Source organism: Grus americana, chromosome 3 (genome assembly GCF_028858705.1).
Source record: "Grus americana isolate bGruAme1 chromosome 3, bGruAme1.mat, whole genome shotgun sequence".
Lineage (NCBI taxonomy): Eukaryota > Metazoa > Chordata > Aves > Gruiformes > Gruidae > Grus > Grus americana.
The window spans coordinates 91,415,341-91,441,725 of NC_072854.1; the positions used below are offsets into that span (position 1 = coordinate 91,415,341).

The following is a 26,385-nucleotide window of genomic DNA, read 5'->3' on the forward strand; positions in this document are numbered from 1 at the left end:
ATTCATAAAACGCTCACCTAGCAGGAGGGGAAAAGGCACCTAGGATCTTCTACCAAATAAAGAAAAAAAAAGTACCGAGCGAGCTACCTGCTTGCTGCAGATCTGAAGTGCAGAGGCCTGGCATGAGGAGGGAGCTGCTCACAGTGAACTGTGACAGAGTCAGAAGCGGTTCCTGCCTCTGGGAGCTTTAATTTGGCTTTACCTTCAGTTAGTGAAATATCCCCTCTTTCTTTTAGAGGGGTCTCGAAGTCTCCCTATCTCTTGGAAGACGTTTTTGGCAATTGCATTCTGAATATGAGAAGCTCCAGTTATTTTGGATGGGTATTTGTTTCTTCAGAAACCCTCTGTAACAATTAGCTAAAAAAAAAAACCCGAGAGAGCAAAGAAAAAAGGATTCTTTTGCAATATTTGAACAACACCCACCACTCCTCTGTAGAAACGTGATCCCTGAGGGGAAAGCGATTATATTCTCCTCCAGGCTTTTGACTAGGCTGGATTTCTCCCCTCGCCCAGAAGGAAGGCTGTGGGCACCAGGGCTGCGAGATGCAACCCCACAGCGGAGGGGCCGGACGGGAGCTGGAGTTTCTCTTTGCTCAGACAGACCTGTCACTCATCTCCCAAGCCTTCCTCGGGATCAGTGTGACCCGGGTGACATCCCCACGTACTGCACCGAGGGGTGACGCAAAATCTTTAACAAATAAACAAAGGGAAGAACAGGTCTAAGATCTACCGAAAGCAAAGATTTTTTTTTGTTTCTTGTGTTTCCCTCAGCCAGCAGGTGCCTCTATAGAGCCAACGCTTTGCCTGTATCAGTGGGAGTCTGTGGCACAGCACTGAAATACCTGCTTTCTGATGATAATATGGCCTTTTCTTTCTTCCGCGTCTTTTCCCCTTCCCATTCCTCCAGCTGGTGGTGAGCCCCAGGAATCTGTCAGCCTGGACTTCCACTCTGTCCGCCACCCAAGGTCCTTGGAGGATGGTGGCAGAGAGAGATTTATATATGTTGACACAGGCATATTGTTACTATATATCCCATATGGGGAAATTTTGTGTGTGACACAAGCAAAGGAACTCCGTTGGGGAATGCCTGCGGTAACCCCAGTGAGATGAAACTGCCTTTTTACCTTTCGAATACCTTCCCGGAAAGCAGGGTGGGGTTTGTCTGGCAAAACCTTCACCCCCTCAGTATGACACCCTTCTGCACACTGGGGACCACTCAGCTGGTGCAGGCAGGCCCCTTGAGCCAAGGGGGGCTGGCACTGGATAGAGAAAAATAAAATCCAACCAAGGATGACCTCCCCCTCTGTCCCTTTAGCACATAGGTGCTAAGAAATCACTGTATCTGAAAAGCGAAGGCCTTGATGGGGGGGGGGGGGCGGAGGACGACCGTGATCTCAATTTGTCCCCCGCTGCCCCCTCCCCCCAAATGGCTCCGCTGGACTTTGGAGCAATTCCCACGGGCAAGGTGAATTTTGACCCGAACATGCATCCATCGGCGAGGCAGAAAGGGTGCAGGAAGCGCGGCCCGTGGGCCAGCTGGCGGGAAGGCAGAGCAGGGAGGTTGGGGATGTAACGTGGGAGCCGCGGGGGGGCTGCGGTCCCGAGTGGGGCGGGCGGGGAGGGCGGCGGCGGAGGGAGCGCGCACCCCTTTACCTCCATGGCCTTTTCGCTCAGGGCCGAGAGGGATGGGAGGGGAGGAGGGAGGGAGGGGAGTCGCCGGGGAGGGTGGGACTTCGCCGGAGCGTCTCTCCCCGCGGCCGCGCCGAGCAGTTGCAGAGCGCTGGCGAGCGGGCGGTGGAGCAGGCGCTGCGCGGAGCCGCCGCTGGAGTGCGCGGAGCGAGACTGCTGCCGCGCCGGCGGGGGACAGCGCGCCGCGGGAGCAGCCCTTCCCGGGCACCGGGACCTGCTGTTGGCTTGCCGCCTTGCCGCCTTGCTTTATCCTCTCGTTTAATTTATTTTTTCCCCACCTATACTTTGATCCGCTGGGATTTTTTTTTCCTCCCTTTCCTGCAGAGCCTCCCCCGCCCCAGTTCTCTCCCTCTCTAGCCAGTTTGGTGGTTTTTTTTTTTTTTTTATATTACTATTCTGATTTTTTTTAAAGCGGTGGACAGAGAGAGGGAGAGAGAGACAGGATAGGAGGGAAGCGCTCTGTTCGTCCCCTCCGCCACCATCACCCCGACTTGCGGAGAGGGGTCGGGCCGAGCGGCGGCGGGATCAGCCCCTTCCCCCCGGGGAGGCGACCCCGGCTCGAGGAGCCGCCGGAGGCAGCCGCCGCGAAGAGGGGGCGCAGGAAAAGAAATGCATTGAAACTTTCCGCGCAAACTTTGGCGTGAGTGCGCGAAACCGAGCGAACGCGGCGGGGGTGCCTGCCTGCCCCGGCGCGGGGAGAGCGGCCGCAGACGGGCGCCGCTGTGGAGCTCGGACTGCCCGGCGGTGGGGGCCGGGCGGCGGCGGGGCGGCCGCGGAGCCTGCGCTCGGCCCGGCGGAGCGCCCACCGAAACCAGCAGCGGGGGCCGGCGGAGAGCCGGGCTTATGGAGGGGTGAAACCGGAGACCCCGAAGAGGAACCCCACTTCCCTCGGAGCCCCTCGCACCGCCCGACCGGCGGCACCCCAGGAGGCGGCGGCGGCGGCAGGCACGGAGGAGGCGCGGGCGAGAGCGCGGCGGGGCGGCGGCAGCGGGGCGGCGGCGAGGCGGAGCGCGGCGGGCCCCGTTCCGCGGCGTGCGCCGGCAACCATGAACTTTCTGCTCACTTGGATCCACTGGGGGCTGGCGGCGCTGCTGTATCTGCAGAGCGCGGAGGTAAGCGGTAGGGACGGGGACAGCGGCGGGACGGGGGCTTTGTGCCCCGCGAACGGGGGGGAGGGCGGCGGAAAAGACTTCCCCTCCACCCCTTTTTTTCCTCCCCTCCACCCCCCTTGCCTCCCACCTGCTCGGTGCGGTGCCGCCGCGTTGCTGGCACCGGCTTCGGGTGGGTGCCTGCAGCGCACACACGTGTGTGCAATGCTGCAACGGGTGGGGGGAAAGCGCTGGCAGGCGCTTCGCAGGCCCCCGGAGCAGCCGGCATCGCCGTGCGGAGTGCCCGCGCACATGTGCGCGCATTGCACGCCCCCGGCGTGGGGCTCCCGGGGCGGCGTGGCCATGGGGTCCCGGCGGGACCGGGGCCGGGGCCGTGGCCGTGGCCGGGCCCGGAGCGCTGCGCGGGGCAGGGAGGCAGCGCGCTGGCTTCTTGCATCAGCCTCGCCTCCCGTCCTCGGGTCTCCTGACATTGCAAAAGGGTGTTTCGGCGGTATTTGCCTTGGGTCCCAGCTCGGGTTCGTGCCGCCGAGTGGAGTTCAAAATACCTGCTGGAAAAACAAATAGAGATCAAAGAGGACAAAATGGATCCTGAATTTCTTCCAGATTGATTTTTTTTTTTTTTCAAAATACATATCTCCTGCACCGAGATTACAAAACCATGCTTTTTTTCTATTCTCTTCCTCCTCAGTTACTTTTACTTTAGCCCCATTGTCATTCCTGCGGGATTAAAACCCAACTCTTCTTCCTTGTCTTTCTCTTTTTATTTTATTTTATTTTAAGAAAAAGGAAAGGCAGCTTTCTGTGCAAACCTGTCCTATAAATCTGTCTGTTTTCTAAGGAGTCAAGAGGGCTGTGTTGCCAAGAGATATTAAGGGGTTTAGACAGAGTGCCCACGTGAAAGTGGCTATTTGCTAGGTGGGCATGGATTACATTTTAAAGGCTATAACAGGTTAGTTTTCTCCTGCCATTTCTCCTCGGCACTTGGAGAGAACGTGGGCCAGATCGTCTCCCACAATTGTGAAAATAAGCGTCGCTTGCAAACTAATCAGTTATTCACATTGTTTGTTCAGCACCGATGCTGGAAGGTAACTCCCCAATTAGGAGCCATTTCAGCTGTAACTGAAGTCATGCAGGCACTGCACGCTTTGTTTCTAGCCTGTTATATCTCTACTTTCTCCAGTGACAGCCACACGTTAGGCTGTGCTCGATGGGAACCAAGGCGCAGCTCTCAAGACTCGAGTGTGGCACAGAGCAGCTCCGTGCTGCCTGCCTGCCAGATTTGGCTCCTGGGACAATTCTTTCCGCTCTCCAAGAGTTTTTCCACCATCACCTAAAACGGGGTTTCTTTGCCTCCCAGCTCCTCAGTAAACTTGTACAGTAGCGTCTGTTTCCCGGCTGTAGGTTAGACAACTCTGTATCGGTGTCTAGTGATAATACCCTTTAACCCTCCCCTTGCTCCTTCTCCCCTCCCCTTCCTCTTCCCCAGAGGAGGAAACAGCAGATCAGGTAGAGTCCAGGTCTGTCTGTCCTCAGGAGTCGCATAAAAGCCTTGTGCTGCCTTTTCTCCTAGGCAGGAGGATGGTGCCGATTAGAAAAGAAAGAGGATAATGGTGGGGAAAAAAGTAGGGAAGAATTACGGGGTGTCAGTGGAGTTTGGGGGAAATGTTGTGGGGATAGACACACGAGAGATTGCGAGATGTTCAGATAGCTGGGTGATGCGGGCCATATAAGTGCTCAGGCAGATCGACGGTGAGGTCTGCCCCTTGGTTCTGTCCTTATTTGTCCGTTGATCGCCCGGGCACCACGGTGATGGGAACGTTAGAAATACCAGCAGATCTCACGTAGGCAGCTTGACGATGATTCTGGGCATGACAGAAGGCATGACTCTTCACGCTGGGACTAGGGTTTTGTGCTTTGATGATAATATTTATCTGTACTGTTAATCTGGCTGCCGTGCTGAATAAAACCTATCTAGCTAGCCAGGCACGTTGGAGAGCATTAAATAAAAGCCCTGGCAGAGGCTGAGTTAGGAAAGCGGGGTCCAGCGCGCGTCAGGCAGCTTTCTTGAAGGTGGAGGAGGAGGGACGCAGGAATCGCGGTGCTCCTCTGGTGAAGGTGGTAGGGGGATGCCTCCTTACTGAAGGAGTTGTTACGGTTGCTCCTGCAGCCAGGCTGGGACGGTGGGAAATCACGTCATGGTCAGGGGTGGACTGCACTGATGCTACAGGTGTCTGCCTCCACTGGTGGCAATAGCCTTTCTGTGCAGGAGAGGGAGGAAAAGGTGGTTTTGCAGTGCCACCTTCCCAGCTGTTTGCCTGTGCTGAGCGGTGGTGCACAGTCCTCATGCCCCATGGGGTCAGAGAGGTTGCGGTGTTGTCCCCTTCCAGTCCCCCCCCTTTCCTAGAGAACGGGGTTGTTCCCCATCTTCCTTTGTCTGAGGGTCTCAGTGGCAGCCTGGTGGCTGGTCGCTCCTGATGAGGGTCTGGGAACTCTTCCCTTCCCTCAACTGTGGAGGGACCTAGATACACCAGCTGTATTGCCATAGGGAACAGGCAGTGATCAGACACCGAGGTAGGGAGAGCGAGCTTGTGACTAGACTGCTAATGATCGCACACCCACCAGGCTCCCTGCCTTTGGTGTGCCTCTGCGCCAGGCCACGACGGGGAGCCACCAGAACCTGCTTCCCCAGCCCGGGACGCAGCAGGTCACCTTCCCCTGAGCCACTCCAGCCCGTGTCCGAGGACAGGTTGGGAGGAGGAGCGCTTCTTTGGGAGCAGGGGAGAGGGAAGCCCATGCTGACATCTCAGGGGGGCTTGCTGATTCCTGAGCAACCCCAAATCCGCTCTCCTGTCTGTCCTGCTCCGCATCAGAGGTGCCTCGGCTGTGCTGGCAGCTTGCGGGATTAGTGACCTCTATCTGTATGTACAATGGAGAAGGAGTGCAGTGAGTCCTGTCCCCCCGTTGCCCCCCCTTAAGTAGAAACCGCTGAGAAGAATTTCTAGTGCCTAAGACGAAAAGTGCCTTAACTCCTGTCCCAGAGTCCCTCTCAAAGTGGATGGATTGTTTGTTCCAGTCCTAAACAGTTACAAAGCTCTTTTAATGAGGCTGCACAGATTAGGGGGAGGGGAAGGGAGAAAAAGAGTACTGGTGGTGGTGGTGAGGGGGGTGATGGTTAGAGAGGAATGACTTGATTAACCTTTTCTCTCCCTTCAGAGGATAACTTGCTTTGGACAGGGATGGGGGAAGAAGGGGGACAGGGAAGGTGCAGACACACAGATGGTGTGAGGTGGGTTTACGTATTAGGGGGGGGTTGTACTCCACTGCGGGTCGTGCATTTGCTGTGACCTCCAAAGGGCACAGAAAGGAGCTTCCCCTTGCTCAGCCCCATTACTGGGGTCATCTATCCCTCTCTCAAGCCCAGGCGTTGCTTCCACACCTCTCTGAAATGTTGAAAATCTATTGGAGGGAAATTGTGTTACAGAGCTGTTGGATAGTGCCACAAGCCAGCAGAGGAGAGCGTGACCTTCAGGCTCCCACCGAAGGGCACGCCAGGCCTGCTTGTCCCTTAGCAGGCTTTTGGTTCCCCATCGCCCTGTCTGATACGTAGCAGCCTGGTGTAAAGTGAGGCAAAAGCCCTGCATCACCTGCCGTTCTAGTGGACGGGCTTGAGGGCACCAGCCACAGGTGAAAGGCACTGCTTGAAAGGGCAGAAAAGTTTCTTGGTACAGCGAGCAGAGAGCATGTTACTGGTGGTTCTGGGAAACCTTTCAGGTTCCTGCAGAGAGCTCCCCTGGGGGTGCTCAGAAGTTCTCTGCAGGCTTCATACCGGTCTTGTTTCCTGTCTTCTGGGTGGGATAGCAACTCAGGTATAGGTGAGTGCTGGGAGAGTGTTCTGGCTCCTGCTCCAGTATGTCAGGGGCTGGCAAGGTGCTGGCCAGGCACAGGTGAGCAATGAAATTGTGTGGCTCGCTTCTCCTTCCCATCCCCTGTGCACAACCAATGTGTGCTTGCATGTGAGGAGGTGGTGGGTTTGGCAGCTGGCTGGGCAGCCTCACATAGAGAATAGGCACAATGACCCTCAAGGTGTCTCCGAGCTAATTTTGCTCAGTCCGTCACGGTTGTTCTGTGCGTGAACCAAAAATCCCTCTGCGAAAGGTCTTGGGGGCGTTGTGACTTGGATAAACTGGCTTGGCTCGTGATCCTCTTCTTCCTGTGCTACAACACAGATTGAGGCTTTTCCACCCTTGATGCAGTTTTCTTTTGACCCATAGATGGTCAGGCGCTGAGTGGCTTTGAAAGGCCGCTGCAACCTCTGCAGCCTCCATTTTGTTTGTGCAGTTGCAGTGACCTTCACACTTCAGGAATGAAACTATTTCTAGGAACCTGCTTTTTAAACTGTTGTCACAGCACTGAGGTTGGGCACACAGCCCTCTCCTCCCCGGAGAAGAAACAGATCCACGTATGGGGTGGCTCAGGTCTGGGCTGGTGAGTTATGCCCAGGTACAGAAAGACTTTGGTTAAAATGAGGAGGAGTTCGGTCGGGGGGACCTTAGACAAAGGAACTGTGCACAGACACAAAGGAACGGCTGGGAGAGGGGCTTCTAGGGCTTTGCCGGCTCTCTTGCCCCCTCCGTTTAAAAGCTGACACTTAGGGCTGCTCGGCCGGTGCTGCCCTGGGCACGAGGTTGCCTAGAAGACCATAGGTAGCAGATTCCCGTTGTGAGCTTGAGGTGGACTTTGCCTGCTCAATTCAGTCCTGTCTTCGGCTATGAAATCAGAGGGCCTTTTTCTAAGCCTAAATGCAGTGTATTGCTGATGAAACAGTATTTTGTGTGTTATGCATTGCCATGCTCTTTTTGGGCCTCTGCTGAAAGGCAGCAGGTTCTGGGACGGATGGCGTCACACAGGTGGCAGCATACCTCGGGGAAGTGAAGAAAGCCAGGCATTTTTTGACTTTGGTTCAGAACAGCAGGGGGAAACCTGACTTGGCTGTAAAGTTACGTCAGAGCTAAAACCCTCACGCAGAGCAGGAAGAGTGGAGTTTTTGTTTCACCTGGCATTAAAAGGACTTCCTTAGTAAAGCGGTGTGACGCTTCCCCATCTTGGTCTGGGGGTGGGTTACCTGTCGCTGCTCCTGCCTGCGTCAGCAGTGTGGAAATGCCCCTGGTCCCAACAGGACAGCAGGAGTGAAGACAGAGCTTGTGTCCTTTTTGGGTTTTGTCCCAGGGAAGCCGTGGGGACAGGAGCCGCGCTGCTGCTGGGCCATACAGGGGCTGGGGACCGGGCCTGTTAGGTGAGGGCACGTGTTGCCCTCCCTGCCAGAGGAGAGGAGGGAAACCACGGGCGATTTGGTGGCATTTGTCGGCGAAGCGGTGCTGTCACAGTTAATTGCCCTGACACCCGGCCAGATACCAACACCTCGGCGGCCACCGACAGACATCTGTGACATTGAGAGGGGAGCAATGTGCCTGGCTGCCCTTCTCCCTCCTCTGCCCTCCCTGCTCCCCTCCCGGGCCCGATTCACGTTTATGGGGGGAAATGGAGGCCCCGGGGAGAAGAGCGGTGCTCAGCCCCACCGGTCCTGTCAGCGGCAGAAGGTCACCCGTTATTTTTCTCCCCCGGGCCCAGATTTGCTCTCTAGTTTTGACCGTAATCACTGAAAGCGCCTCCCGAGGGACGCATTTCTCCCTTTGGGGCCTTTCTTGGGCCCGCCATGCTAGAGGCCCGGCTGCCTCCCTCCCGCCTGCCCCTTCCCTCGGCCCGGGGCTGTCCAGCCCGCTCCGCCCGTGTCCCTCTCGGCTCCCCGGGGGACGGGGGTAACAAAAGGTCCCTCTGTGCCCGCCAGGCCGGCTGGAGGGCAACGGCTCCACCTCGGGGGGCGCCCCCTCCCGCCGGGGCTTCCCTCTGCCTCTTGCCCGGCGGGGCGCCGGTGGCGGGCCCGGGAGCCCTCCCGCGCCCCGGGACCGCGTAACGGCTCCGTGTTGTGACCGATTTTCTGTTATCTTTGCAGTTGTCGAAGGCTGCTCCTGCCCTGGGGGATGGGGAGCGGAAACCCAATGAAGGTAAGCGCTGGGCGGCTTCCCGGCGGGTGGGGGCGGCCGGGGGCTCGGGGAAAGGAGGCCCGAGCCCCGGGAGCCGCCGGCGGCCAACACCGCCACCTCCCGGGGAGCGGCGGCGGCGGGAGCGGGGGGCTGCCGGCGGGAGGCGCCGCCGCCATTAACCCCTTCGCGGCGGCGGCGTCGCCCCCCGCGCCCCCCCTGCGGGCCTGGGGCGGCCGTGGGGCCGGGCCATGGTGGCCGTGGGGCCGGGCCCCAGGGCGGCAGCGGGGCCAGGGCGTGCAGCAGGGCCGGGCCAGCCCGCCGCTGGCTTCCCACAACTCTTGAGGAGAACTGCGTGCGTGCGCTCGTGCACATACACTCATTTTTATATATATATATATATACACACACATGCGCGCGCGCGCACACAAAGAGCTGAGTAGCGGTGAACAGTTTGTTAGGGATTCGCCACAGTGCCGTAGGAAGGGATTTGTCATCTTCACTGCCTGCCTCTTCCCCAGTGGCCCTGGCAGTGCCCGGCTGGGTGGCCAGGGCTGATCCCCGAACAAAGGCTGAAGCAGCGCCCCGACTCTCCCCAGATGGCCAGGCGGCAGGTCTCCGGGGGGAGAGAAGGAAGAAAGGACACCCCAGGATGATTTTCTGGAGTCGTGCCTCCTGACAGTTATGGGTATCCCTCAAGTCAGGATATTGCTAAGCACTGTATAGAGCCAGGCTCGAAAAACACCCTTTTACTCCAGTTTGAGCAACAGGCTTAGAGGGTTCAGGGGATGGCAGTGTGATATGATGGATTCTGCTTAATTTGTTGCCGGTGGTTCAGTATGCGCAGGACCGTTGCTTGGTGAGGAAACATGGTGGTGCCTCTGCAGCCATTGTGATTTTGTGTCCCACTGGCTGACCAAAGGCCAGGCTGTGGCAGTGTCCTCTGCCTCACGGGTTTGCGTGAGTAAATGTAGACCAGAAGAGCAGTCAGCCCCCAGGTTAGTCAGAGACGCCTCCTGCCAGCGCCCTGTCTGGTGGAGCCCCGTGCGTTGGAGCAGGTTGGCTTTCTGTCTGCAGTCCTCAGTTCAGAGGTGGGGTAAAAGGGCTGTGGACTTTGGAGCCTTCAGGCTGAGGTGATCATCAGCTGCTTTAAGACCATCCTGACCGTGTTGTCCCCCTACCTTTGTAGCAGAGCAGACCACTTACTGCATGGCAGGGTCTGAGGAAGGTCTTGCAAGGTCCCCACGGGTTGTGACCTCCAGCGTTATTCCAGCTGGAGGTCAGCAGAGGGCTCTAGCAGTGTGGGCCCAGATTGGCTCTTTTTTTTGGTCACACTATTTCAATTTCTGTAACTTTATTGATGTGACAGTCTGCATGTGTGTCTTTGGGACACATGGCTGTCTTTGGGATAGGTGTCCATTTTGCATGGGGAAAATTTCTGATTTGCTGGCGGGCTGACGCCTGTTGCGCTTGACCCTTGCTCCTGCTGAAGTCAACAGAAGAAGCTTCAGTGACTCCAGAGGGATCAAGATGGAGCCTGCTGTGAGGCTTATTTTGGTAACCAGTCCTCTGCGGTTGGTAGAAAAGACCTAGTGTCCTCATCTGTGCCATTTGTTGTCTCTGACTACCTTCTTGGAGAGGGGAAGAATCAAACAGAATTTAATTCCCTGTCACAAGAAGGCCAATGGGATCGCAGGAGAAGTTGGTTTGGCAATGTGAGCCATGAGACTTTGGTGCTATTGCCTTGGTGCTATTTCTGGTTCTGCAATGCAGCTATATCTGTGAGCTAGAAATCAGGACTCTTGGCATTACCTTCCTGGCTCTACTTCTGCTGTATGACCTTTGAGGTCCTCTCTCAGTACCTCAGTTTCTCCTCTGTGAAGAGGAGACAACTGTGTGCTTCTGTTCCACAAGGACAGTCCTGTGGTTCCTTCCACGGAAGCTCTTGGGGTCTTTGGGGCTGGGTTGAAAGGTGATTTTCTGTCTTTGGCCATTTTGTGCTTGCTCTGAGATGTTGAGCTGTGACAGGTTTTTATTTGGGATGGACTTACTCTGGTTGGAGACTGTAATTTTAGCTTCAGCCCCTACCCTTTTGTCCTCAAGAGAGCCTTCCACATGTTTTGTGGCACGGGAAGTTGTAGAGAAGTCAGACAAACACTCTTTGTTTGTTCCACGAGAAAAGATTTTCTGGTATAAATAAAGGAAACCACCAGCACTTGTGGCTGCACTTTTATTTTTAAAAGAACAGTGTGTCTGTATTGCTGCTAAGCCATTGACGGGGGGGAGGCAAAATGATCATAGACTTGCTCCTTTTCTAGTCTAGCATGTTCCCACTTGACTGCTCCAAATTTGGACTTAATCCTGCCTGCTGTGGCTATGTCTGCCCTGAAGAGTTAATGTGGGCCCTGACTGGGTTTTAACCTTGCTTCCCCCTCCATTCACAAAGAAGAACCTCTGACTCAAATCTGGAGGTGTTTTGCAGGGTAGGGGTGTGGGTTAAATGCGGGATTAACTTTTAACGTGGGCTGAAGCCCAAATTGCAGGAAGGGAGCAGGCCAAGTGGTGTTAGTCCTTCAGTGACCTTCCTATGTTTCCCCATGAAAGACAGACCTTCTTCCGTCCCTGACACAACCAATGGAAAGGAAGCACAGACTGAATCAGCCTGACAAAGTGTGGAATATGACTCCTGGTACATAGGAGTAAGTGTAGGTACCGTAGCAGGGGCAGGGCTTTGCTGCGAGGATGACTGTATGTCAGTCATGTGCTCCGGTTTGGTTGCTAACTGTGCAAATGAACTATGGAGCATTGCACAGTCTCAGTGTGAGTGCTCTGTGTCCAGTGAAATCAAGGCAACGTGCCTGTCGTGGCAGGATGTTCTGACTGGCAGCTGGAGAAAGATTCCCTGTTTCCTTTTTCAGAGGCTGATTCAGACGTTGGAAAATCATCATATGTTAAAGTTAAGGCAAAAAACTCCCAAATTCTTTATGGGAAGGACTTGGTCCTGTCAGATCTCCCAGATCTCAAACATAGTCATCAGGGCGCAGCCGTGAAGGTAAAGGCTCTGCAAAAGAAATTGAATGTGCTGTTCTGTGGCCAACCTGTAGTCCAGATTCTCTGGTGTAATCCAGCTGCTTGCGCAGTGCAAACATTTAGAAAGCGTGGCAGACGTGAATCAGTTTCACTTCAGTTTTCTACTCTTGTTTTGGTTTCCGCCTCTTTATGCCCCAGACTACTGTCGTGAGCAGCATTTGATCTGCACAGGTAACTGCCACTTTCCCTCCCTCTTTTCTTCCCGCCCTCCCCTTGACGTAGGTCTGTAAGCAATTTTACCCAGAACCGTGCCTTTACTGCCACAGTTCCCAGGTCCTTTCTGCTGGCACAGCGTGAATACTCAGCAGTGCAGTTCAGTGGCTGTCATTGTGCCTGCAGAATTTCCCACATGTTAAATTGTTCAACTTGTTGGAACATAGGCGGTGACTAAGGTCACTCTGAAGGGGAATGAGAAGAAGGAGGTAGCTGCAGACAAGATAGGAGAACAGACAGGAGGCATAGTGCAGTTAGGGGAGGAGGGGAGAGGAAGGGAAGGGACAAGGAACAGAAACATGCTGTCTTCTAGATGAGGAATACCAACAAGCAGTCCATGCCTGCCAGGCTACATTTCCCTTTCACAAACCACTTTCTCTTTTAATAGCTGCTCATGCTTTCTGACACTTCAGACTGCCTGGATGGAAGCTCCTCCCCTCTTGTACCCGCTCTCAGCACTGTGGCAGTGTCAGCTCTGCATGACCTAGAACTAACTTTCAACAATTAACTGCGGGCTGTGAGCTTCAAGCCCTGCAGCTTTTGCATTTTTGTGGCAAAGTAACCTTTATGCCAGTTTGTCACAAGTTCAGGGCACTTTAGAAACGCTTACTGGAGACCATTTTTTTCCATGATGCAAGCAGTTTGTGCTTATCACTCAGACTTATCAACCTTGGTGCTGTAGGACTCTGCATACTGTACAGGTGGATCATTATAGTGCATAACAGCATGGTACTATCTCTCTGTGCATACTCTTATCCTCTGCTCCACTTGAGACGTCCTCCTTTGCCTGCATGCTGGTAGAGCTAGGAGGCCTGGAGGGCTCCAGGTATTCCAGGTTTGCAGAACTGTACTAGCAGCTGGGTTTTGTGCGTGTGTACTTATCTATCCTATCTCTCATCTCTTTAAATCACTCCAACCCTTGACCAAGCAGCAAAATGAAGCTTTGGCAAGAGACTGGGAAACATTGAGAAACGCTTGTGAAATCAGTGCAGATCACAAGCAGTTAGTGTTTGCTTCATTCAGAGAGAAGGCAGGGGATAATGGCAGATCCGCCCTGTTCCCCCTCCCACACTGTGGTTCAGTAGCCAAGTATATGGTCTAGTTAATCCTGGGGGTGCTGTGGGCTTGCTTGGAACCTTTCAGTGGGTGGCCTGATTCCTTGGTCTGGGAAAATGGTCAGTGTGGAGACATGGAGGGTGTGACTTGTAGCAGGTGCTGTCATGGTTCTGAGGTGGCCTGTTGAGGTGGATGTTCTGCATCGGCAAAAGATGTAGCTGACAGGAAGAGTGAAGATACGTGGATGCATGGTTCAGAACCCTTTGCTTGTTCTCGGAAATGTTTCTATGCCCAAGTCTGTAGAAAGGATGCTTCTGGCTTATCTCCTTGCCTTCTGAAACCCACTGGGGCATCCACTGGCTGTTTTGAAAGGGGGTAAAAGGCAAACCGGTGAAGAGCCTTAATCCAGAGCACAGATCATCTGCAGCAGCCTCAGGTGCTTTTTGGCTGAGCTAACATGCTTAGTGGCAGCATATCGGAGAGTATGGGGGATAGTGGGGAAGAGGTTTGGCGAGGAGGCACCTGTGGGATGCATCGTAGTGCCAGGGAAGCAAATAGTGAGGCTCTCTTGACTATCTTGCCTCTGCCCTGAAGCAGTGGTAGGAATAGATTGTCTCTTTCTCTTCCCCACTTGATTTGTGCGTGTGTGTGTGTGTATAGGACAGAGACAAAGGACTTAGGCCTGCAAGACTGTTAGTGAAGAGCCTAGGGTAGATGTGTTGCAATTGTCTGGCTCATTTTAAGGGGCAAAGCACTAGACGTTCTTGAGCGAAGTTTGCATTAACTTATTCCCTCCATTCCTCTTTTTAGTTATCAAATTCCTGGAAGTCTACGAGCGCAGCTTCTGCAGGACAATTGAGACCCTGGTGGACATTTTCCAGGAGTACCCTGATGAGGTGGAGTACATATTCAAGCCATCCTGTGTGCCTCTGATGAGATGTGCGGGTTGCTGCGGCGATGAGGGCCTAGAATGTGTCCCTGTGGATGTGTACAACGTCACAATGGAGGTGAGGGCCCAGCTTGCAAACTGGCATGCTTGGGTGGAGGAAGCCAGTCAGTCATCACAACCACTCCAAGTCCCAGCTCCCAGCTAATTCAGAGGAAGGGCAACCTACCCCAGGGAACTGAAGATTGTCATGCCAGGAGGGCTCACCTCTCTCCTGACCCTTGTGCCCAGCATTACACCATGCAGGGTTAAAACATGAGTTACCCATCTCTATTAAGGCTAAGAGGAGAATCCGTACAGTAGCTAGGAGCATGCAGAGGAACATTTCTCTGCAGAGGAACACTTCACGCTTAGAGAATGCAAAGGGGTATTTCTGATGGTGTTATCTCTGAGGCCCCAGAGAAGGTACTCCTTGGGCCCTTGCTCCATCTTAACTCTGTGGTCCACACAGCTGTTGCTGTGAAGGCAGCTGAGTAGCACAGAAGGGGAAGGCCTGTCAGTACTCTCTCCCGGAGGGCATCTGAGGTCAGCCTTTACCAACAGAGCAAGGGATTTGGGTCATTAGCTACATTGGCACAGCAGGGGTGGAGAGGGGCTCTAAGAAACACACTGCTTCAGTGTCAAGTGGAAAAGCCTTTCTGCCTCTGGGCGTCCTCCTCCTTTGTTTGGAGGCTGCTGAATTCATTCCTTGGAAGAGACAGAGATGGCCCTGATAGCAAAGGCCGCGCACATGGGGAAGATGTACCGTAGAGAGTTTTGTCACTACCCTTGTCTGCCAGCCTGGATCCCAGCTTGTGTCCACAATGGTGCTAGTGCCTACTACCCTTATCCCATAGCTCCCTCACCTACTTTTGTCCCTCAGCCTCTTGGATGGCCACTGTAAATATTGCCATTGCTTTTTGATATGGATGAGAGACATGCAGGACTATGTGATTACCAGCAGGCTCTTTTTACTTGTCATTTGAACTGTCTTTGAACTTTGGCAGAGAACGTGTCTGTGCCCTTCCATGGTTCCGCGTACTGCTTTTCCACTTGCAGGCTCCAGCCTGGGCCAGAGCCTACTAGCATGACATGGCTAGGGGTGGTTTTCTTCCTACCATTCCTTGCTGAATTACAGTTTTTGGCTGGTATGGCCACATGTCTGTAAAAGGTCAGAGGCACTTGAGCAGATCTATGGTGCAAATGTTAGAGCTAGTGGTCCAGCCAGGTTCTGGGTGGAGAGACTGACAATACGTGCATAGCTTCTAATATAACTTCCCTGGAGGCACATGGGGCTGGGGGCTGGGCAATGTCTGGCTCAGTAGGGCTGTTTTAAGGATAGATCACCAGATTTATTTTCCATGTTGAGTCACTGAGAAATTGAGATATCAGCTGGGAAAAGAAGTGGTGGCTTAGGGAAAAGGAGTCCGATATGGAGCTTTTTCTTTGGGCCTTTGCATTAGACTGAAGCATGCCTCTATGTGAGAGCAGGCTGGATGCTCCGTTATGTTTCTCTAGCATCGACCAGGGATGGCTCAGTGAGAACCTTGCCATGGTGTTACGCCCTCTCCCATGCCTGTCTCCAAGGCAGTCCACCAGTGCTGGCACCTTGCATGCATGAGCAAATAGAGCTTTGGCACGAGCCTGGTGTTGCCGCTTGCTTGTGATCAAAGGCCTTCCCTGACTGGGAGAATGGGGCCTCCAAGCCAGCTCAAACTCTTGCCATGCTCTTCCCAGGAGCACCTGGGGTGCAAATGCTTTGCCGCGCAGCGGGCTGATTTGGAGCTGTGAGTATAAATAGTGAATGGGCAGTGACCCTCTCTGTTTCTTTCATTCCAGATCATGAGAATTAAACCCCATCAGAGTCAGCACATAGCGCACATGAGCTTCTTACAGCACAGTAAATGTGACTGCAGGTGAGAATGGAGCAGCACTGGTTCCTCTTGCAATAAACTTATTCTGAGCCTTTCCTTTTTTCTGCCATTGGGTTGGGACTGTTGTCCAGAGGCTTCTGCAGTCTCCTCAGTTGGTTTGCAGTGGGATGGCTGAGCCTGGGAAAAGAAGTCCTTTGCTGGCGAGGCTCCTCCATCTCTAGATGTCACAGGTGGACAATGCTAGCCTGTAACCTGGGGTCTTTTGGCACTGGCTGCCATTGAGGTGCAACAGGAGAGCAAACACTTTGAGAAGGACCACTTAACCTGTGCCATGGGCATCCTGCAATGCCAGCTGTACATGTCCTTCCCTGGACTTGGTGGGAACTGGGGATAATGCTGGAAGCGTATGTGGTAAGCTCCCTTCTAATGAGGCCTTTGTTCTCTCTTCCCCCACAGACCAAAGAAAGATGTCAAAAACAAACAAGAAAAGTAAGTGACAAGCCTTTCCTCCTTTCTCTTTTGGTGGTTGGTTGGCATTTCCTCTCCCCACTGCCCCTTGCCCTTTTCTTTGGTTGGAATACTCACTTTGAGAAGGTGTTTTTGGAAATGGCATATGGTAGTGCATGGGGCGACACTCTGAATCCGTTCCAGGTGGGCACAGAAACCCAGATCTGATGGTCCTTCCTTCATACCCCAGACCTGGAGCTTGCATGACCCGCAGCCATGGCAGTCATTCCTAATGCTTTATCCCGAGTCAGGGAAGTCCCGTCGTGTGTGTCCTACCAGAATGGATTCAAGGTGCAGCCCCCATTCTCCCTTCCCTCTTCCTGGGGTGTTTCTGGTTACTGCAAATCGCTGCCTTTCTTTATTATTAATTTTTTTTCTTGCTGCTTGAGTGAGTACTTGCTGGCTTCTTTCACAGCAGCTTGGGTAGGAACTCTGCTGGCTACAAGGAGAGGTGGCAACAGAGGCCTGGTGGAGGCAGGACTGATGCCATGCAGGATGTGACGCTGGTTTTGATTGGGTGGGGGCCCAGGAGGGTGCAAAGGCAGGTGGATGTCATAGCCGGGTCTTGGTGGAGGCTTTCATGAGAGGTTTTTTTCAATCTGATGGATTTGCTCTGGTGACCTGAAGGAGGTTAAGGCACAACCTTCCCTTTCCTTCCTCCCCAAATTAAAAAGGTTGTGGAAAGTAGAGAAATGAGCTCTTGTCCTGCAGTAGTTGCAGGAACGATCACAAAATGTGGAACTACATCGAAAAGAAAGAGTGACCTCTCTGGACGAGAGGGTCAGCTGGACTGCGCATGGCTGGGATAGTGACTGCCATTTAGAGGTGTGGAGTTGGAGAGGAAGGGGGTGAATATTGGGAGATGAGGCTGAAACAGAGACAGAGCAAGCGGGAGAGTGAGAGAACTTCTTTCACCCCTCTCCTGGTGGTCGTATATTTCTAGCTGCCTTCCAGCCTCTCCTCTTCCCCCTGGAAATCTGCTCCTGGCTGCATTGAGCTGCGTGCAGCCAACACTCCTCTCTGTGCAGGGCCTTGTCGGGGACGGTCGGTCTGCGTGGCTCTGTGGTTTGAAGGTGTGCGAGAGTTGGGTCTGTGTGAACTCCGGTGAGGATGGGGTGTGGATGAAGCAGCCAGCCCGGACTGCGTTGCATTCCCTTTCCTCTTCTAACAGCACCTTGCCTGCTCTTTGCTGGTTCTGCACTCCCCGGGGAAGGAAGGGAAGGGATGGGAGAGATTGGTGTGCTTTGATTTGTGCTGGATTGAAAGTCCTGTTATATTGGTGCCCCTCTCCTCCCTTCAGGTCGATTTTCCTCCCCTCACCGCCTCCCTGTGACTCCTGACATGTAGGGCGGAGGCTGGGAGCGAGCTGATGCTCTGACACTCGTTCCAGTGAGATGACTTGAACAGGGCCTGTGGTGCTTTCCCTTCTGTCCCCCCATGTCCCCTTGACAGCTCCCTCCCGAGGTGGGCTGCGCCAGGGAACAAGGGAGCCTTTGCTGAACTGCCACAGCGCTGGGACTCACTTGCCTGACCAGCCCTGGTGCTTTGCCTAGGGCCTTCTCCTTGCATGTCTCTCCCTTTGTCCTGTGCTAACGTGGCTCAAGGAGCAGCGCAGGCTCCAGCCTCCCTCCCTCCCCGTGCTCTCACTGCCCTGTAGGGATTCACGGTAGTGCCCAGGCCTGCATGTCCTAGCCCCTGCCTGTCCCACCTCCTGCCCGAGAGTCGGGAGCAACTGGTGAATTTTTCGGAAGAGAATCAGTGCCTTGGCTCTATCCACTCGTCTGGCAGATCCATATGGAAGGCGAGAGGAGGGAGGGAAAGGAGGGAAGATCTGACAGCTGCTTGCTGGTTATCTCCTGGGTATCATAACTAGGTCAGGCCTCCCTCATCCCCACTCAGGATGGAGGCTGCTAGAGGGGATGTTAGCAGGCATCCAGCGAGGTCTCCTGGAGTCCTCGGAACCACAGACAAGAGGTGGGGTGGGTGAGCAGAGCCTTGGAGCTGGATAGCCCTCTCCCACACGGCACTGCTGCATAGACCAGGTCTCTCCCCTTGTCTGCAGGGTGCTGAGGCCAGGCCCCCTTTGCTCCCATCCCAAGGCAGGATTACCGCCAGCCCTGCAGCAAGGCTGTTGGAGCTTGGCCGCCCCCTCCTAGGCCCAGTGCTGGGCAGTGCACCAGGTCAGAGTGGTTTCCTTTTCAGAAGAGCCTCTCCGCTCAGGTTGTCTCTTGTCAGTCAGCGTGCGCCCGCACTTGTCGCCTGGAATGGTTGTCTGCACTCACTGCGGTTGTGTGATGCTTTCACGAAGCTTTCTGTTCCTTCCCCCTTACCCTCTGTCCCTTTCCCACTGCCCCTCTCTGGAGGGGGCAGCTGCCCCTCTGATCCGCCTCTGCTGGCAGCAGCCATGCTGGAGGTGGGCTCTGCTGAGTCCCCTGGCGTTGGCTTGGCTGCGGGCAGGCTGGTTGTGGTGCTGGCAGGAGCGCAGGAGGGCCGGTCAATGTGTGTGCGAGGTGGAGATCTGTGCTTCGGCCCCGGGACTTGCCCTCCAATCCTGCCTCATGTGCTTCCCCCCTCCCAGCAAGGCACATGGCTGTATTTTTTTTCCCCTCTTCTTCCTTGCGTTTTCTTCCGTTTTCTCTCTATCTCTCCCTTTCTTTCCTTCTCTCTCTCTCTCTTTCTCTGTTTTTTTTGTTTTTCTTCCAGAAAATCAAAGCGAGGAAAGGGGAAGGGTCAAAAGAGAAAGCGCAAGAAAGGCCGGTACAAACCACCCAGCTTGTACGTTTGTGTCCTCTGCTTGTAGACTCTCTTCCCTCCCTCTCCCTGAACCAATCCGCCTGCTTGCTGCTCACTCAAATCTCACCCTCCCTCCCAGTCACTGGTGGGCTGCAGATCCTGCAGGGGCAGCACTGGTGGTGGCACTGCTCTGGCACTAAGGGTATTTCAGGGAAGGTGGCTTTAGCTTGCTTGGCTCTCTCTAATCATCAGTGGCGACCATTTTCCCAAGGCACAAGAACGTGGGTGGGTGGGCGGGCGAGTGCCCCGCACCTCTTTTCCACGCCTTCCCGTTGCAACTCTGTCATCTGCTTTCCCCCACTCGTCTTGTGCCCTCGCTGCTACGACGACTGGCGACAGGCAGGCTGGTGTCTGCCGTGCATGTGTGTGTGTGCGTGTGTGCGCACGTGTGCGTGCGTGTCTGGTGGAGTCACAGGTGGAGAGGAGAGGTGGGACAGTGGGAAGCCGGAGAGGGGGTGCTGGGGAACTGGGGCGGGGGGCTCTCTCCTTTTTTCTCTCTTTCTTTGCTGGATTTGGTGGCTTCTATCTCCCTGTCTCTTTCTTTCTGTCTCTTTCGCTCTGCCTCCGTCACAGTGGTTCACAGAATTCTGCATTGTAAATTCATGGCCCCCTCCGTAGGAGACTCCTAGGTGGCAAGGTTGGGATGGGGCTTACAGAAAGGAGGGCAGTGCCAGCTGCAGGGGTAAGCACGTGATGCTGGAGCCCAGCTGCTTTCCAGGGGAGGAGAGACCCTGTGTATTTAACTCGTTTAGCTGCTGGCCTCTTTCTACTCAAACAGCTCACTTCAGAGAACTCCTTTCATTGATACATCAGTAGCTGGTTGGGACGTCTCACCTTCCCATCCTTGCTTTCCCCTTCTTCCTCCCTCTGGCCTGTGCCGATGGATCCAATGCAGCATTTGTGAATACTGTGCAGAGAGCCTGTTTTCTTTCTCTTTACGCTAATGCAAGGGGGTGCTGTCCTGGGGCTGCCGGGGTGCTGCTGGAAAATCCATCAGTCTGCGACGCTCCAGTGGGCAGCATGGGGGCTGCGGGAGGGGGCAACGGGATTGCTTTGATGTTTAGGGTGTTGCATGTGTATTTTCTTTCTGCTGAAGCGCTGTAGCTTAGACATCTTTCCTTTTGCCTTTTTGCAGTCACTGTGAGCCTTGCTCAGAGAGGAGAAAGCACTTGTTTGTACAAGATCCCCAGACCTGTAAATGTTCCTGCAAATTCACAGACTCACGTTGCAAGTCGAGGCAGCTTGAGTTAAACGAGCGCACTTGCAGGTTTGTGTCCTGAAGGATGAAAGAGAAACACACAGAGAGTGAAGGAGAAAGAGGGGAGAGCTTGCTTCCTGCTGACTTCTGGCACCAGTGCTTTATGATTACTTCTTTTCTCTGTCCTACGTGGGCCAGAGGGCAGAGTGGCTAACTGAGATGAGGACAGAGTTTCCCTGTGTCAGAGGGCAGCTGTGCGTTTCAGATGTGCTGTCAGGACTTGGACGGGGATGGCTCCCAGAGACAGGGTGTTTGTATCTATGGTACCCTTTCCCGCAAAACAAGATAATGGAGTTCATGTGGCTGAGGTAGCCATAGGGAGGGTCTGTAGCCCTCTGTACATTACCTGTATGCAACTCTGAGCGTACTGTTGGACAAAGACAAATCCTTAGCTGACTAGGATTTGACCACCCCTGTCTTCCAGGCCCTTTTTATGTGGCTTGTGGACACTCTGCTGTGTGCAGAGTGAGGAGAGCCAGGCCAGGAGCCCCCACATTCTCCTTTGCCTCTGTTTTTAAAAGCCAGGGAGAGCACCTTGTCCTCTTGAACTGTGCTGACAGTTCCCTGTCCATGTCTCAGCCAGAGTTGTGATTTGAGGGGCTGCAGTGTGGGATACAGCAGGATTAAGTCTGTCTCTAGGTGAAGGCAGGCAGAGGTCTGTATTTCAGATGTGAGGTGGGAGACGCAAAGACGCTATGTGGTTAGTGTTTGCTCAGAGATCCATGCTGTGCATGTGTTATCTGAGTGCTCTGTGTCATGCACCGTCTGTGGCATAGACGTGTGCAGAAACTGATTCCTGGTTCTCACCTGAGTGCTTTGGTGAACTCAGTGGGGTCTCTTGGCTCGCACCAGCTGTGTGTGCATCTCTGGTGTGGGATCATCCTACCTATCCAGAGAGAGACATAGAAATGGGGTTGCTAATGAGCCTTTAACTGTGACTCTGAACTCAGGCCCCTTTCTCAGAGATCTAGGAGATTCCTCCTGTCGAGAGAGTATTACAGTGGCAGTGGCTGGATGGGAGAGAATAAGGGAGAGAGATCCAGGGTCCTCTGCAGCTACATCCTGAGAGAGGAGACGTCCTTCAGCCTCCATTTGCCTGCCTGGAGTTGGCTTGGTGACTAAGGCTGCTACAAGTAGCAAGTGCTTCCTTTAGGTGTGAAAATGCTTTGTGCGTTTTCCATGCAAACCAGAGAGGCATTGGCACTGCCAGCGTGGTGGAAACGGCTCTGTATACAGAGGAATTTTCTGGGGTGCTTGTAATTTCAGTGGGAAAGTAATTGATGGAGAGGCCAGAATAGAACAGCTTCTGGAGTTAAACTTCTCCCAGCGAGCATAACCCCTAAAGCATGAGTTCAGACCTAACTTTGGCCTTCTCCCCCACTCATGTTCCCAAACCCCAGAATAACTGGAAATTAACTTACAGAGTTTGAACGGTGAGAAATAGTCACAAATACAAAGGGAAAACAAACAGTACCTCAAAGAAGTCAGGATGGCAGAAGCGGTTTACTAGTTTCTTTTACTAGTCCCTCTCTGTGATGCAATAATTGGCACTAAGGAAAGTTTCTAGAGCTGGTGTGTTGGCCAGAAAGATAGGAAGGAGTCATAGCAGTGGGTAGCTTATCTGTTCCCAGATGAAAAGCTGGTTAAGCTGAAGTTCCTCATGCTCTTTTTTGTAGAATTAGAATTGGGCCCTACAGGGGAGGGTAAATTCTCATTTCTCCTGCTGCTTCTTCAGGCCGCTGCTGCTGTTCTCTGGTGCTAACCCCTGCTCGTGGCAGCTAGTGGAATGAGAGGCACTTTCTTTTCACCTTCTTGCCTGCATGAGGCCTTGTTGTCTGCGCTGCTTCCAACCCAAACAGTCTAGGTGGAGAGCTGAGGGAGTGTGTCTTTCTGCATGCATTGCTTAGCCTTGTTTTTCTGTGTGTTTGTGTGTATCTATGTGCGCATGGTGTGAGAGAGTGCAAACAAGACACTCGGCTCATCTGTGAGGAAGCTTCTGATTCTGCTCCTAAATTTATCCCTGTACCAGTTTCCCCCCTGCTGCCCCATCTAGGTGAGCCTGGGGGAATAGAATTCATTAACCTATTCATGGGTTGAGATTCTCAGCTGTTTTGCCCCATCTGCACAGCGCTTCACCCCACCAGTGACGTCACGCCATGTCTTAACACCATGTGCTCTTAAACACATTAGTCACCTCCCTTCCTTCCCTTCCCTGTCCTACTTGCACGCCCATCACAAACGCTAACCCCTCCTCTCTTTTTTTCCTTCCCTCTCCTCTGACAGATGTGAAAAACCGAGACGGTGAGCAGCGGAAAAGAAGGGGGAACAGCCCTGTTTCTGGAGCCTGATTTCTCGCCTGGACAGAAAAAAAAACAAAACAAAACACTAATCCAAATGAACCCTAAAAATGAAGGATCGGTAGAGCACAGCACTTTCAGTACGGACGATGGACTCCGGAAGGAACATTCCCCAAGGCACCCGCCGCACAGAATTCACCTTTGGGTTTTGAACTGTTTTATTTTATTTTTCTTTTCATGCTGCTAAATAACAGAGCCAGGAAGACTATAGGGGTGTATTTGATGGGTTTTCCCACACATACATATATATGTGTGTATACATGCATATACATATATATATATGTATATATATTTTAACCACATCTATATATACATATATGTATATCTTAACCACACAACACACACACATATATATTTTATATATATATATACTGATTATTTTTTTTAACATTGCTAATGTTATTGGTGTCTTCACTGGATAATACTCGACTGCTGTGGACACAAGCGGGCTACTTGGGGCATAAGAAACAAGCTAAGACTGGACTTGAGTAGAAGCGCTGGGTGTAAACTTCTTAACTCTTAACTGACTTGTGCGGCCTCCGCTGTTTCTCTGTAGAGTGTGCTGTACCACAAACCACCTTCTCCTTGCCTGGGACAGGGAGGAGAGGTGACAGAGAGGATGGGCAGGGAGTTCCAAAGAGCGGCATCCTAGGGTGCGATGGGTCAAAGGCCAAGGAAATGGCCGTCTGCGTGATCAAGGATTCCTCCTCCCCTCTCTTCCCCCAACCTTCGCCCTTACTCGTCTCATAACCTGCCTGCCTTGCTGGGACATGGGATGTCAGTGTACATTTTGCGTTGACTTTATTCGCTATAGAAACTTTGCCAGAGAGACGTGCTGGCTTCTCTTAAGGATGGTGGGCAGCTGATGCGTGCTAACTTTCCATTCAAGGAAGTATCACAGGAGTCTAGATTTCCCGCCCTTGGTGGCTGCAAAAGGACACAAGGCCTACAGTGTGCTGAAGCAAGAATGGGGACCGGTGCATAGCCACACAGTTGTTCAGCACTGTCTGCTTTCTTCATGCACAGAGCTGCCACTCAAGAGCATCCAAGATGCTTACGGAACATTTCTGGAAAGGGATATTAATCAAAAGTATATACACAGCGGGGTGTGTGTGTGTATGTGAATGTGTGCATTTGTGTCTGTGTGTATGTATGTTTGTGTTTTTCTCTCTTTTTTATATATATATATTTATTTTTATACATATATATATATAAAAAAATAATATATATGTACGCCAAGATTGAAGGAGGGAAGAAGAAAGCAACTTTTGCTGTCTTCAGTTTGCGTACCCAGTGTGAATGACCCTTAAGAAGGTCAAGATTTTTTTTTTTAATGACGTGCCCTTTTCCACATCTTGGGCTGGGGAATCAAATGCGAAGGCAGCCGGAATCCCTAAGCCGTGTCTGAGAATCTTGGCTATGTGTGCATCTGCAATATACGCTGTGGTGTATGTGAAACCCACCTTACACACGCGCGCACACACACACACCCCTGAAAGCGTGTTTGTACATCTATGTGGATATATATAATCTAGTTCTGTGATTAAAATTATTATTAATAATAATAATAATCAAAAAGGTACTCGGTCTGTGTCAGAATGCTGCCAAACATCATCTGCAATTGAATTTTCAACGCCTGATAATGTACAACACGGAAAGCTTCCAAAAAGACAAGACAGTCTAAAAACAGACTCACAACAAGCGACTACTAACCACTAGGAACTCCCCATCCGACTGGTGGCTTTCAGAAGGAGGAAAAACACACGGGTGGGTGCTTGCATCTGCAATGTATAATACTCATGCTGCATCGTGCGCAAGACAGAGGCTTCCGATGGGGGGGAGGGAAGAGAAAGTGTTTTATATACTTATTTAATATCCCTTTTTAAATTAGAAATTAAACAGATAATTTAATTAAAGAGTAGGGATTTTTCAGTATTCTTTGTTAATATTTAATTTCAACTATTTATAAGCCGTACCTCTTTTTTTTTTTTTTTTTTTTTATTTGTACTGGTTGTGTATAAATTTAACCTTCCTGTTGTCCCGTCCCATCTCTCCCCAATTGTTGGCAGAGTCAGTAGCATGTTATGGGCAGTTATTTAATTAATTTCTCTAACACCTACCCCTACACATTCCTATTGAGACAAGGGTTAGATATACATCTACATACTATATATATATTTGGCTATGTGTTTGTATATATATATATATGTTTATGTATATGTGTGATTCGGATTAAATAGACGCTACGATTTTTTTATATATGTAAAAAGAAGAAGCAGGAAAATAGAAAATTCTACATCTTGAATCTCTCTCCTTTTTAATTTTAATATTTGTTATCATTTTATTTATTGGTGCTACTGTTTATCTGTAATAATTGCGGGGAAAAAAGATATTAACACTACATATTGTGTCTAGTGAATTTTTTCAAGATATTCCTTAGTACATATTTATTTTTAAACAAATTACAGATATATCTTAAAAAAAACGACGACGACAACGACGACAAACTTTTTTTTGTATTAAAGAATTTAATTCTGACCTTGATTTCCTTTGCCTTCTCCTTCTGCTTTGCATCCTGGTTTTCTTCCATTGTATAGCAGACCCTCCAGCATTGCGCCTGGAGGCTACAGGGCGCCAGCAACCTGCCAGTTGGACTCTCGGATTTGGGCCCAGAGCCTCCAAAAGCATCTAGGTACCTAAAGCCCATTAAGGCGAATGGGAGGTAGCCACCGAAATACTCGTGCGGAGCTCAGCCCGAGTTCCCCGCTCGGTGAGAAGAGGGTGGTCTGATGGGCAGGAACGAGGGGGCAGGATTCCTGGGTTCCTTCCTAGCCTCCGATGCCGAGGAGTGCGGTGATGTTCCCGACCCTGCCTCTGCTCTGTCGGGAGCCGAGCCCTGGGCACTGTGCAGGCATGAGTAGAAGCGATCTCGGTGGAGCTTACAATCTTAAGATGAAAGTGATGCTCTGAGCCCGCCCTTCACTGGTTATGGACTCGGTGTTCGCAGTCGGAGCAGCATGTACCCTGCTGCCAGTGATGCTCAGCAAGACCTCCCTCACCATCCTGGCTGACGTTGAGCAAAGAACTGTTCAGCTCTGACCATGCTCATCGCTTTATGAGGGATCTTGATACCATTGCATCTTTTGTGATGTGCTTTGGGGTCTTTGGGAGGAAAAGTTCTCTGAAAGCGGTGTCCTTTCCTCATCAGCTGTGGAGGTGAGTGTATCACGTGTTTGTCAGTCATCTGGCCACGCTGGAAAGGAGCATACAGGATGTTCCTGGATGTCTGGGAGGCGACTCACCTGGGTTAATACAGACCACTGAGTTCATGGCTGCCTTGGTCCTGCTCTTGGTAAAGGATCTACCTTTTATTTAGGGCCGACTTAGGTAGCTCAATTGGATCTGCAGTCACAGCCTCTGCAGAGGGCAGAGTGGATGAAAGAGGACGAGTACTTGAGGAGGCTCCAGTTCGTCTT

General features: G+C 52.5%; 1 protein-coding gene across 10 annotated transcripts; it reads left to right on the forward strand.

Annotated features, from left to right (window-relative positions):
* The first annotated feature begins 2,665 nt into the window (after positions 1-2,665).
* VEGFA (vascular endothelial growth factor A) lies at positions 2,666-25,016 on the forward strand. 10 transcript variants are annotated; one of them, XM_054820766.1, is made up of 9 exons: positions 2,666-2,801; positions 8,809-8,860; positions 14,006-14,202; positions 15,960-16,036; positions 16,451-16,483; positions 16,646-16,792; positions 19,205-19,276; positions 20,430-20,561; positions 22,836-25,016. In XM_054820766.1, the coding sequence occupies exons 1-9, from the start codon at positions 2,736-2,738 to the stop codon at positions 22,855-22,857; spliced, it is 798 nt and encodes a 265-aa protein (XP_054676741.1). In that variant the 5' UTR covers positions 2,666-2,735; the 3' UTR covers positions 22,858-25,016. The 10 variants fall into 10 exon arrangements, 7 of the variants coding, with proteins under 7 accessions (XP_054676741.1, XP_054676743.1, XP_054676742.1 ...); XR_008576437.1 differs by lacking the exon at positions 22,836-25,016 and having other exon boundaries at positions 17,802-19,276; positions 20,430-20,566; XM_054820768.1 differs by lacking the exon at positions 20,430-20,561.
* Positions 25,017-26,385: the final 1,369 nt, after the last annotated feature.

Coding starts and splice junctions, on each gene's coding strand:
- VEGFA (XM_054820766.1), top strand. CDS start 2,736: ATGAACTTTCTGCTCACTTGGATCCACTGGGGGCTGGCGGCGCTGCTG. Junction 8,861..14,005: donor GGAGCGGAAACCCAATGAAG/GTAAGCGCTGGG, acceptor TCCTCTTTTTAG/TTATCAAATTCCTGGAAGTC. Junction 20,562..22,835: donor TTAAACGAGCGCACTTGCAG/GTTTGTGTCCTG, acceptor CTCCTCTGACAG/ATGTGAAAAACCGAGACGGT.